At 42.4% G+C, this 13,396-nt stretch overlaps 1 protein-coding gene across 6 annotated transcripts in view; it reads right to left on the bottom strand.

Moving 5' to 3' along the window:
• The window catches only part of trps1 (trichorhinophalangeal syndrome I), a 115,525-nt gene that overhangs the window by 65,899 nt on the left and 36,230 nt on the right, over window positions 1-13,396 (bottom strand). For all 6 annotated transcript variants that reach the window (XM_039605815.1, XM_039605817.1, XM_039605816.1 and 3 more), the window contains one exon: window positions 316-1,032. In XM_039605815.1, the coding sequence (XP_039461749.1) occupies window positions 316-1,032 (717 nt within the window). The remainder of the gene's footprint in view (window positions 1-315; window positions 1,033-13,396) is intronic.

The following is a 13,396-nucleotide window of genomic DNA, read 5'->3' on the forward strand; positions in this document are numbered from 1 at the left end:
GAAACAGATAAACAAAGAGGGCTCAAGCTGCTTGAGGCAAAAAAAAAATGTGAGAACTAGCCTGACATCTGGGAAGAAGGAAAACTAGACTCAGAATCAACAAGCTGTTTTTCTAAGTAACTGCTATGTCCTTACTGGAAGACAAGTTCAAAGTATATATATATGAAATACATGAACTCATATATATTTTTAGCAGTTTTCTCCTGTACTGGATCATATTTGCTATGATTGTCCAGGTCTTTAGGGTCATACATTTGATTGTCCATTTAAAACTAATTTCTATAATAAGCGCTGGAAAGAGAAAGCTGAAGTTACCAATAGGTGTGTGTTGGGGAGCCATGTTGTGGAGTGCCAGGATGTGTGTGTCCAGAGCAGCATCCTGCCGTGTGCGGTTGTGCAGGCCCAGGTGATACTTCCGAAAGTGCTTCACCAGGTCAGCCGGGTCATTGCCATAGTAACCGTAGCCACACACATTGCACTTGAAGTCCTGGAGTTTAGGAGAGGGGCTGGAGGAAAGCGGAGGGGTATCGGTCGTGGTCTCCTCCCCTCCTTCCTGTCTTGGGAGGAGGTGCGGGGCAGAGAGGAGAGGAGGGGTGAGATGATCTGCCTCCCCCCTTTCTCTGTCGCTTCTCTCCCCTTCTTCTACCGCTCTGTCCCCGTCCTCAGGCTCCGACTGGCTCTCCGGCCTGTCCGTCAGCGCCGCTCCTCCTTGCTTTGCCCTTCCCCTGCCTCCTCCTCTCCTCCCCCCTCGTTCCTCATTACCGTAGCGATCGCCGACAGACGAGGGAGAGACAGACGAGGAAATGCACTCGCTCTCTCCCCCCTCCTCCTCCTCCTGCTGCTCCTCATCTCCTCTGACCCGCTCGGAGGATTCCGGCTCGGAGGGTCGGTTTATTCGTTCGGCCTCTGCTCCCACTCTCCCTTCCTCCTCACCTTCTTCTTCCTCTTCTCCCGCTGGCCTCTTTCCCTCTTCTTCCTCTTCCTCCTCGCCTCCCACACTCCGGATAGGGGGATTCTTCTTCCTCACCATTTCTACAAACATGAAAATTAGAAGAAAAAAAATTATGATTTGTTACCATGTATTAAAGGAGGAAGAAGAAGGAGTTTGGGGATAAAAAACAGCAAGCTGACTCCTCAAGACACTAAAAGATACAGAGCCTTTTAAACTCCAGTAATATTCTGCATATAATGCCACACATACACACAAATACAATTATCTGACAATGATGTACAGTATGTGCGCAAAATAGCTTTGATTTAATTTACAGACTTCTTTGAACACCAAAATCTGCGACAATCCTCGACCACAAACCTCGTCAAAGAAAAACAGGCGCAACAAATCAGAAACATCTCAGCTGCGAGAGATTTTTTTTTTTTGAACGGGGGGGGTGCTTGCTGAAATGTGACGGCCACCCCCCCACCAAAAAAAGCATCCTTCGTACAACTTTTTTTTCCCAACTGGGGAGTGAATCTTTTTATCGTTATGGAAACCATCCGTGAGAATCTTCCAACACGTGACCACATCAAGAACCCAAACCATATCAGAGAGACGGGAGAGACAGCGAGGGGAGAGGAGGGTGAGGCGCAGAGAGAAACGGGGGAGACAGATGAAGGAGAGGAGACGGGGAGAATGGCCAACACACAACCACATCAAACCGAACGCCCCATATCAGAAAGATGGATGAGGGAGGCGGCAGACTGCAATTCATTCCCTCAAGCGCTCCAAATTTCTCCTTCCCATTTTGCTCCTCTCGTTTTTTGCTTTTTTGGGTGTTTTTTTTTTTTTTACCTTTCATTCATTTTCTGGCTTGCAAATTCTCATTTTCTCATTTCTCACTGTCTCTCACACTTTTATCTGCATCACCTCGCCTCCTTGGGTTTCCTCTTTTGATTGCCTGCTTTTTTCCCCCCCCATGTCACATTTTACTTTTGTCCCGCCCCACTCATCCTCTTCCTCTCTCTCTCGACCTTTCACCTTTTTCCTGCTTCCCCATCCTTGCGTAAAACACCAATATCAAAGAAACGAAGTGCCAAGTCATTTTTTTTATTTTGTGTTGCCCTCTTTCACATGCAAGAATAATTGCAACAATAACTTAAGTAATTCCATCATTAAATGTTTTCTTTCTGTTCCTGCCCTCCCCCCCTCCCCTCCTTCCCTTATAATCACTGTACAAAGCCATCAAATAACCAAACATGTGTTTTATGTTAAACCATAATCTTTCTTTTGTTCAAAAGGGGAACAATTGTGGTTGTAGCGTTCACAACAGTCGTGACAGGGAGATGCTGCATGCTTTTTGTTTTTTTGCTCTTTTTTTTGTCCTCCTTGCACAAGTGTGTGCGTGCGTGCGCATACGCGCGCATCTGTGTTTATTTGTGGTCGTTCAGTTCATATTCGGGGGTGCACAGTCAACCCGGAGAACCCGTACACCCATTTCTTTTGGTCATAAACAAAATCAAACCCAACCGACGCCTGATTGACGCCAAAACTGATCACTTTTAGATCAATGCAATATGAGGGGGGAAGACACTGGATGTCTTTGAGGGGTTTATGTGTGAGTAATGCATTATTTGATGATAAACCCAGAAAGCATGCGCACCACCCTGTGAGCATCTGTGAGAGACAAAAGCTTGTTGTTATTTACTGATAGCAACCTGCAAACAGTTAAAGCAGTTAAAGAGAACTGACACACACACACACACAGAAACACACTGCTAAAGAAAATATGAGAATAAGTTTGAAAATCCATAATCGGGTGATGATGCACAGTGAAAATACCCGTATTTGGGCAGGATTCTGTTGTTATCTAGAGGATTAGAAAATACTTAATAAACAGAGATAGAGAGAAGAGCAAAACAGAAAATGAGAGAGGGGTGCTTTTTTTGTTGAATCCAATTTTCTCTCTGTGGCCTTTGTAGTATTTGACTTTTTTCTCCCACTCCCTCTCTCTCTGCCATACAACTATTAAAATAAAGCATTTATGTCTGCAAGGGCCCACGCCTAGACCAGCCCTGGCACTCACCCTGTGCGTGTGTGTGTGTGTGTGTGTGTCTGTGGGGAAAGAGAGGGAGCGGGAGAGTGTGAGCGAGTGCAGGGAGCAGGGGAAAATCTCATCTGATGTTCACCACACCCAGTCAGAATTCATCATTTACACACACACACACACACACACACACACACACACACACACAGTGGAAAACTACAGATCGTTGTGGTAAAGCAATGAAGCTGAAACCCCGACCTAAGAAGCACTGACTGACCTAAACTATGTTTCCGTATGCCCTGTATGATCCATCCGACTGGTGACTTAGTAAGTTCACCGGTGATGACAATTATTGCATTAACACAGCAGCAAGTAGAAGGAATGATGCTGTAGCCTTTATTTATTTACGCTGGAATCATTTGGTCTTATGCATACTTCAGTGCCACTTTTATTGGATGCGGGCAGGAAGCAGAGGTGTGTGTTTAAAGGCCCGACTGTGTGTTTTTTGGGTGTAAGCATCTGTATATGTGTGTGTGTCTCTCAATGTCCCAGCAGAGCTTTTGTCTGCTCCAGGCTGTATACACAGACTGGAACCATTACTATCAACTACAATTAGGTACAACCCACCACAACATACCGCATAACAACTACTGCTACTAGCTACAATTAGCCCCTATACACCACACTGGCCTCAATACCTCAGCAAAGATAAATGTGACAGCTAATCATTTCCATCAACTACAATTAGCCCCAACGCCAGTGAGGCTTTTATCTAAAATTGCCAATAATCATCCGACGACAACTGCTGAAAGACGCAGCAACAGGAGTATGGTAAGTTTCAGAAGCATGTGGTAGACGGAGGACCATGCTGGGGAACTACGTTGGGAAACTTACTCTTTCGCTACATCTCAGCGTTTCTTTGTGTGGCTCGCTCGTGTTTTCCAGAGAAGCGCTATAAATCAACTTCAAAAATGTCATCGTATTCGAGCAGTGCAAACTCAAACCAGCAGGTATTTTCAACCAAGCGCTTGCACGCATGCTAAACAGCATTTGCTTTTACGTCAGTTATTTACAAGAAGACTTTTCCAGAATCAGAGCTGACGTGTTCAAATTTCTCGTTTTGCCTTGTCATCAGTCAAAAATCCAAAGATATGCATTGCGCGTAATATATCTGCAACAAATCCTCATATTTGAGGGGCTGTAATCAGCAAAGGTTTGTCAATTCTGCTTGTTCACTTACTCCAGTGATTAATTGTCGGCAATTAATTTGGCTATTCGTACAATCTTTGTCACAAAAAGAACAAATTAATCAGCTTGTTTCAACACTACGAACAACAATGGAGGTCAATCCTGTCGTTTGTCATGCGTTTTGTAGGGGTCTGACACATGTTGCTTTAATTATGTTATATAAACAATATCTTACTCCATTTCAACCACATCATGTTTACAGCATCTTAGTGCACCGCCAGCCTGGCAATGAATTTTCATGCGACTCATAAGAAATCAAAAGAGGCCTTTGTCATTCAGAGAACAAAGTTAGATCTCTCTAATGGAGGAAAACAGATTACGAGTACATCTCAACCATTTTACACAGTGACTCCAAGCTAATTCTCTAAATGCATATTATTGAGTCAGGGTAATGGATGGGTTTGATACCGAATCTCAACACATCCACATATCCCTGCTGCCTCCAGATATCTGTGCTCTCTCCCTCCCCGTGGGACAGCTGTAGCTGGCATCTCCATCTTTCATAAACAAAGGATTAATGTGCAACATATGAAGAAATAAAGCTAAAGGCAAGGTCTTATTACAAAGACAGACTTCTCTCTGGCTTTTCTTTCTCTTTCTTGATGCGCTGCTTTCTGTCTCTTCGTGTTATCCTCTCCCCCTCTTTGTCCCTATCTCTCCTGCTCCTCATTATCTGTCCTCGCTTTCTTCTCGCGGTGCCATCTCTGTTCCTCTCCTCTGATTTACTGGAACTTTGTGAGATTTGGAAAAGAGAGAACAATTTACGGGTAAGTAAGGTGCACATGAAGGAGAGGTACGAGTCAGGGAGAAAGAAACGGACGAGGGAGATGGTGGGTAAGGACTTTTAATTAGAATAAGAATCCTAACACTGTGAAAGGGAGGTAAAAGGAAGGAGGATAGACGTTTGGAGGGGATGAGAGGTTTTAGATGGGAAAACAAATGTATTTTCTTCTTTTAAGAAGGAAAAAAAGGCTGATTGTCTTGGGAAATGGATAGACAGGAGCAAAGAAAGGGAGAAGGGGAGGAGAGAAAAAGGCAAGAGGCAAGGAGCAGATAAGCTCCAGATACTAATAAGACACCCCCCCAACACATACACACACACACACACACACACACACACACACACACACACACAAAAAAAAACAGTAGATGATTTGAATATATACTTTAAAGCTTTCTGTGATGTCCAAAACAAGTTCACATTCTGCATGTGGAAAATCAGTGTTTATCATCACTTCATAGGTATATTTCATAAACCACCTTTTATCATCCTTCAAAGTCACTGCAGACCCACAAAAGCAAACTCATTACTGAATGCTTTAAAGAGATTCGGGCCTATTTTGAACACTGAAGATCGAGTCATGCTACAGGTCAGGCTTCCCGCTGGGCGCCCCTCGTACAGCCTGCAATATAATGACTATGAGGTTTAAAACAATTCTGCAAGCCACAATTTGAATTCAGGTTTATTTTGACTAATTTAGCAAAACAATCTCTTCCCAAATATCTTGCTCTGGGTCTGAGTCTGCGTGTGGAAGTTGAGTTGAGAAAGCCACAGACAATGACTGACTTTGCAGAAATGTGAGAGCAGGCTCCTCTGAGCCTCCTCATTAGAGCTGCTGGAATATTCATACATCTTGTGGCTATCAGACGTTTGCATTTCCAGCTTCATATCTGAGACTGGATCCGGTATGGCTCATGTATGCATCACACATGGGCGGTTTTAAAGACGCGCTCACTTTCGGGTCCATTACGCAGAAAGGAGTGTTCACACTAAGTCAACATTTCAGAAATTTCCTTTTTAAAACTGCAACTTTTTGTCAGTCTAGAAATGTTTTTTTTTTCCATTAAAAAACTGAAAATACCACGATCACCTTATCATGATGTGCTATTGCCCAAAAGAGCAACTCTAACTTCTCAAATAAAAGAAGACAAGAAAAAAAAAATCAAACACTGGCTTTTTGTTAATTGCTTCAATTTCATGTTCAAAAAATGTTGCTGCATTCGTTAAGGCTTTCGCGAATGTCTTGTATCACTCAGCAGTCATTTATTTAGACAATTATTTCTTCTAGGAAGTCCACTGATGCACAAAATGGCAGTCATGCTGCAGTGCCTTGTAGCTTTAGGTTATGTGCCAGTGAATGAAAGCAGCTGAAGACAATATTAATGAAAGCGTGCAAGTAAACGGTTTAGTACCCACTGAGACGAAACAGATCAGTCCCCGTGAAACCGAGCCTATTTAGAGCGGCAGAGCAATAATAGGAAATGGTCGCGAGCGCACGATGCTGCGCTCCGTTCGAGTCCTGGATGGGAGGGCGGGCGTGTCTGGCCTCTTCGAGAAACATGGGGATAAGGGAGAGAAAGTTGGCCAAGGGGAGGATTTCTTTTTTCGGGGGAACCAGTAACAGCTGGGAATTGATTTTGCAGAGGCAGGAGTCTAATTGAAAGTAGGGAGGGGGTTCGAGAGCGAAACAGAAATAGGGAGAAAGAGGAGGACAACATAAAACCACCGCGAGACAGAGTCCACCTGCCATTTTAAGACTAAAAGCTTTCAGCTGACTACCAGGTCCCTAATCAATGCCAGAATTTTTACTTACACACACATTCTCTCTTCGTCTGCTGTGTAGCAGGGGCCCAATTCTTTCCTGCCAAGCAAATCACACACACACGTAGATTCAGTTGCAGACCCACTCTACCAGAGTGTAGGACTCATTTGTAATGGGGTAACAGCATGCAAAATATGTCATCTTAAATGTCAAACTTAATCAGAGGTTCACATTTCAATACCTCTCCCTCATTATGAGCCTCTCTCTCTCTCTGTTTCTACCTCTTCTTCACTCTCTCTAGATGGCTCCCCTCTTACTCCTAGCTATATGGGTCCAATTCTCACTCACGCACACACAAACACACCTCACTTCTCCTCCTCCCCTTATCTATCCATCTTTCATTCAGCATTCTCTCAATTAATCTCTTATCCATTTCCCACCCCCTGCCTGTCGTTCCCCCAATCTCTTTTTCACTCCTCCCCTCGCTCCTGGCCTATCCTTACGTGAACCTTGATGTGTTGATGTGTTTGTACATGTGCGTGCGTGTAAAGGTGTAATTCTCTAAAGCACAGCAATCCCTTTACGTGACTGACAGACAGATAGCTATCATTAAATGTAGGAAGATTTTTTTTTTTTTTTAAATAAAAGAAGTACACACTGTATCCCTCACTGTTCTTTCCGTGCTTGCTATGCACATCCAACTAATCCTTCAAAGATACTTGATCACTTCACCTTGATTTTGTCTCAAAAACTTTAGATGCAAAACAGTTCCAAAAACAGTCCACTGATACATTTATTGATTAATCCACCCATCAATTAGTTTTCTGCCACTTATTCAGCAGTCTCAGCAGCCCAGATTCTTCTTAAAGCAGAGCAAGATGTTTAAATCCAGGCAAAGGTGAGACTGGGGAGGTAGATCAGTCAGTAAATTGTCACTCAAGTTTGTCAATCTCCCTCATCACCTTTCCTCTACTTGTCAACAAAATCCCAACTTCCTTCGCCTTGGATCCAGCAAAGCAACCCAGGCCAACTGAGGTGCCAACTGTCATTCATGCCACTTTGAACCAGCCCAGTGCAAGCTGGAGGTTATCAGTCAGCGAAGCAAACTAGACCACACGGTCGGCAAAACGCAGAGACTTCTAACACCTCTAAAACCAGCACCTTCTTTCTTGGCTGTGCCAAGAAATTGTCTCCATAACTAATTTACTGACAGGCTGCTGTTTACACCTTTTGAGCATTCCTGCCTGGCTACCTGATCGCGCTTCTACACATTATTAGCACGATCCGTACCAAAGGGCACCCCTGGTAAAGTCCAATGCCTACCGGGTACGAGTCCAAGCTCTCACTACAGTTGCACAGGGGCCATTACAATGAGCCCCTTAGAACAGCCTCGGGGTGCGGTTGCTTTGGAAACTGATTAATTATTGATTGATTATGTATTATGCCATTAACATTAGTCACATGTCTAGGGTTGGGTTGACCCATTAAGATCCAGGATACTCATAATGCTATAGTGCTTTCTTATCAGAACTATCACTGACACTTTTAGAGTTTTCTGACAAGTATTCAAATGATATGTCAAGACATCCCAGTTACTGCTATTATAAAATTAATTGTAAAATAAATCTTCTATTATCAAATAAATCAATGTTATTAGGCCTAATTTACCCTGTTATATATTGTGCTAAAACTATCCGCCAGACACAGATTCCAGACGCTCAAATATGACTGTGTCTATCCTGTACACACACAAACAACCCCCACCCTCCCCTCAACACTCCCCCCTCCTTTCCCCCCCAACACAAACTTTATTAAAAGTCTATTAGAGGAGTCTGACCTTGAATAACTACATGGGATTACTGCACCACACAGGGTCTGGGAAACACTGTACTGTGTGTGCTCTGTGTGTGTGCGTCTGTGTCTAATACTCGGTAGGAGGGCTACCTAACCCTTTGGGGAGGAAAGGCAGAACACTGCTTAACACCACATGCAGACGTACAAAAATAACTGGCAGCTGTCCAGTGCAAGCACTATCTTTTGGCTACAAAGCTTTTTGGGATTCAAACCACTGTTCTAGCAGAGAAAATTCAACAAACAAGATTCTTTTAAGTGATCTATTAATTGAAGTGTTAAATTTCTGTCTTCATGCTCAGCACGCACAAATATTACAAGTCACAGAAATTTTCACTTATGACTCATGACAGTAAGTCATAGGTGACACACTAGCTCTTTTGGTCCATAAAAACATTATTTTGAAGTGAACACCAGAAGCCACAGGTGGGTGACAAATGGCTGAAAAAACAGGTTACTCACTTCTTCTAAAGAATGTAAAGTGTTTCCTACTGAGATTACTGGAGATTAGGTCTGTGTGCCTCAGTCACACAGGCCTAGTCCAGCAACCCCCAAGAGCTTGGTTACAAGGGGAAAAGCTGTATTCCTCAACTTCTTGGTGAGTGGGGCTTGCTTTAGGTTGGTGTCTGTCACTGGGTGAAATTGGTCGCTAAGAGGCTGCTGCACCAAAAACCTAGGAATAGTTTGCTACTAACTAACCACCCAGCGGTACTGAAACTCGAAACAGAGACTATTTGTTTTCAAAGTGAAACCAGCACCTTTTGGAAGATGTTTCTCTGTTTGAGTCACACTTTTCAAAAGCTTCTGAACTAATTATTGAGTAGTTGGTGTATTACCGCGGGACCGTTATTCTACTGTATTTCACCCATAACCCGGTGCGTAGCATAAGAACACAGAAGGTCAACTTTTGTGTTCCTCAGGAACGCCGCGGGACGTGACAAATCGTCAGGTTGTTATGCCTCGGGAGTGAGAACGGGCTGACTATTTGCCTAAGGTGGTTTTCAGTACAACACCGGATACCTTTTTGCGACCTATTTCGCCTAACAACAGAACCTGGCTAAACAACTTACCAACTGGTCAGGGAACACCAGTGGTTACCAGGTGGTCACTGACCAGTCTCTACGACTGTGTAACTGAAGCTTAGCAATCGATATCACAGCGAATGCCACCATCCACCTACAACTGGTTCGGAAATACATGTTTTTCCCTAGCAACCAGTGGCTGCCAGGTGGTTGCATGTGGTGTCTAACCCTGTCTGCCTGGGGCCTTAGTAAATCAAACTAAAGTATATTTTGTTAGACTTCCCAACACAAAAAGACATCAAGTGTTATACTACTATAAAAGGTTACCTCCCAGGGCACTGCTGTGAAGTTTTCAGTGCAAGTTTAAATGACACTGAAATAAATCAGTATGACAGCACGGACACACACAAAGATAGATGATGCATAAACGCATACGTATCTGCATTCAAATCTTTCTTACACATCTGCATTATTTCATTATGTCACAGCCATTACCATTCACTTTCACATGTGTTTGGATTTCTGGTTCTTATAAAACAATTTGTGCAGTTTTAGTAAAATAGTGAAACAAAAGACACACACACAGGCACAGACTATATATCTCTTCTGCTATTTCAATAATCTGTGACCTGAGAGTTTATAAGACTCAATAGTCTGGCCCTTGGAATGGCTGTCTGGATTTTAACTTTATATACGCACACATACACACTCATACACAGACACGGCTCCCCTGCTATGGTCCTCGGAGCATACTCTGTCTGCGAGCGAATGTGTGTGGGGAGCATACCATGTGTGTGTGGTCACGTCTAAGAAAGCCGCTTTAAAAATGGATCTCTCTCCGTCTCTTTCCCATTACCACTGACGATGTCACCTTTGCCATTTTTTTGTGATGTGCAAATGATGGACTAAAGCTATTTGCTGTGTGTTTCTCTCATTTGTGACTATAAGAATAAGTCATACACCTGTCATGAGAGGGAGAGAGAGAGAGAGAGCATGGTTTCAAACATGCAGCAGCATGGAAAACGCCAGCTCACAAGGAGTGCGTGTAATTAATTATTGTTAACTGGCTGGCAGGAGAAACAGGCTGGCAATGAGACAGACGCAAATGCAAACGCGCAGAAAGGGAAAACACATGTCAACATACTTAATCACACTTTTGAATTCATCTTCAAAAGGAAAATGTCTCAGAGAGTTTGAAAACGTCACTAAAAGATATAAAAGGAAAAGAAAATTTGCAATCGAAGAAACACAATAAATGCACGTTCACACATCCCTCCAACAGACTGATCAAATGAACAATTACATCTCGCTGAATAAGGGATGGCTGTAAATAATCATAAAAACGATTGTTTTATATCTGCTTAAAAAGATAAGTTCCAACATTTGGATCTAACATTTACATCATTTCAAAATAATCCAACTTCATTAAAAACTCATTCGTATTCTCCCTACGCATCAACTGAGCACCACACAAAAGCAGACGCACACAAACACACACTCCATCCTCCAGTTTAAAATCTAAAGTTAGTGGACACCGAAAGATTAATATTCTGGAGCAGAATGCATTTAAAATGAATTTTTGAACGTCGATGAAAGGTATGTTACACTGGGATAAAAACATAAATACCTAAGCCTCAATGCCTAATGAAGCACACTCATCAAAAGCAGTGTCTGTAAACTAATTACAGGGCGCCCTCGATAGAAAACTCAACTGAAGGGCATCCTCCACATCCTCCAAAACAAAAAAAAAGTTTTCTGCACTGAAAAGACCTTTTAAAGGAAATGTGAAAAAAAACGTGCCCTGTGAAAAGAGGAGTGAGAAAAAAAGAAATAGTCAATGAGGATGCCTCATGTCAAAACCACAACCCTGCGAAATATGAATACTAATCAAAGACCAAACCACAATATCACACTACACCAATTCCAAGAATTGCTTCAATACATATTTTATGCCCAAATATCTATTTCACTTGAGCTCATAAATGTGCATATTTGAAAGGCTCAAAACTTAGGCTGCATCCCTTGAAATGTTTCAAAAGTTTCAAAGCAGGAACTCTTTCCTGGCTTTCTACGCTTGCTTGAGAGACAGAAAAATGGAGTGATATTGATATTGATTTACTGTGAAACTATCAGAAACAGTTTAACTTCACACAGTGAAGGCACACACATCTAACAAACACCAAATGTAGCAGTCGAAAAGCCAAAAAAACACAGTTTGGCTTCCCACGCCGAGGAGACCCACTGCACTGTTCCAAAGCTACACTAAAAGGCAGCGTTTGATGCCTGTGGTGTGGGTTCTCCTGCCATCAGCTGCTAGATTTCTTTTTTTTAATTTCAAATAACCTGCAGTTGTGCTGTAGACTTTATGCGTCTTAATGATTTCGATTGTGGGGATGAGTTCTTTGACACATGACTGTCACGTTTTCCTGTCGTGGTCTTTGTCATGTGATACGCATAAACACCAATAGAAATGTGAAGTACGTGGCCAAACATTTCTGTAAGCTTCTCTACTTCTCCGGGGTCCTTAACAAGGCTTCTAAGAGCAGCCGATGAATGAAATGCATTCTTTTAGTTTGCTAAGGAGTGCTGCTCTTCACCCTTTCATTCACTCCCCACTACCATTTCTTGTATAAGTGTGAAAGCGTGGGAGGAGGCAGAGGTATGTATGCGCGTGTGTGTGTAGCGGAGAACCGACAACTTCCTCTAATCTTCCTGCGATCATAGCTCAGAGGTTGCTGGGGGACAAACCAGGAAATTACACGCATACTCACACATACACACAGGATATGGGTCAGTTTAAATGGACACCAAATAAACATGTAAAAAGTGAATACATGTAAGTCACACAAAGCAAATATAGCACTCATGTTATCCCCTGTATATATAAGAGAGCCCAGCATTGCATCCACTGTATGCACAAACAGAAAGATAGAAATAGATGAAGAACATACAGGGAGACGTTGGGTAAGTATTACAAAGGGCACCATTATTAAAGTCAACACCTCTGATAAGCTCTGACGTGTGATGCGTTTTTGCTATTCCCAACCCAGACGAGAGGTCTCTTTCTGTGAAAGTGTGAGGGGTGGGGGCAGCTTATCTCTCATATGCTGTACTGGCACACACAAACAAAGAGGCATGCTGCACTTAAGCTGACAAACCTAAAAGCAGAAAAGTGTGGTTACATTTCACTGAAATGGGCGCCGACACTGCCTGTTGTCTCAAGTCTTTTGCAAGTTAGGATGGCCTGCACGAGCAGTCTGTCAAAACATCGAGCGAACGCGTACCGCATAAAGTCCGAGAAATGCATAGACTTGAACTTTCCAAGCTCGTGGTGAACCTTTTTTGCGACAGTTGTCTTATCTGCGCCGTCAGCTTAGAGCCCAAACATATCAAATAGTTGACAAAATTACAGCTCATTGTAATAAATATCATGCATTTATTATATATATATATGATTTATATAAAAATTAACATGTTTAGACTACAATTGAAATCATGATTATATATCTCTATAGTAACATTGTGAATAATTTAATTACTTTACACTACCTTACTCTTAAAATATACAAAAAATTAGCTACAAAAACTAATTAGCTGTGCTTTTTTTGTAAGTAATAAACTATATGATGGAATTTAAAAATGTGTTTTAGCTTTCATTTTTATATTCAGGCCAGTTAACATGCGTGATATAGACACACTAATTACCAAATTGTCACTGTGATTTGTATTCAGTAACTGACTAAACTGTAAT

The sequence above is a fragment of the Oreochromis aureus genome, linkage group 22 (assembly GCF_013358895.1).
Source record: "Oreochromis aureus strain Israel breed Guangdong linkage group 22, ZZ_aureus, whole genome shotgun sequence".
Taxonomy (NCBI): domain Eukaryota; kingdom Metazoa; phylum Chordata; class Actinopteri; order Cichliformes; family Cichlidae; genus Oreochromis; species Oreochromis aureus.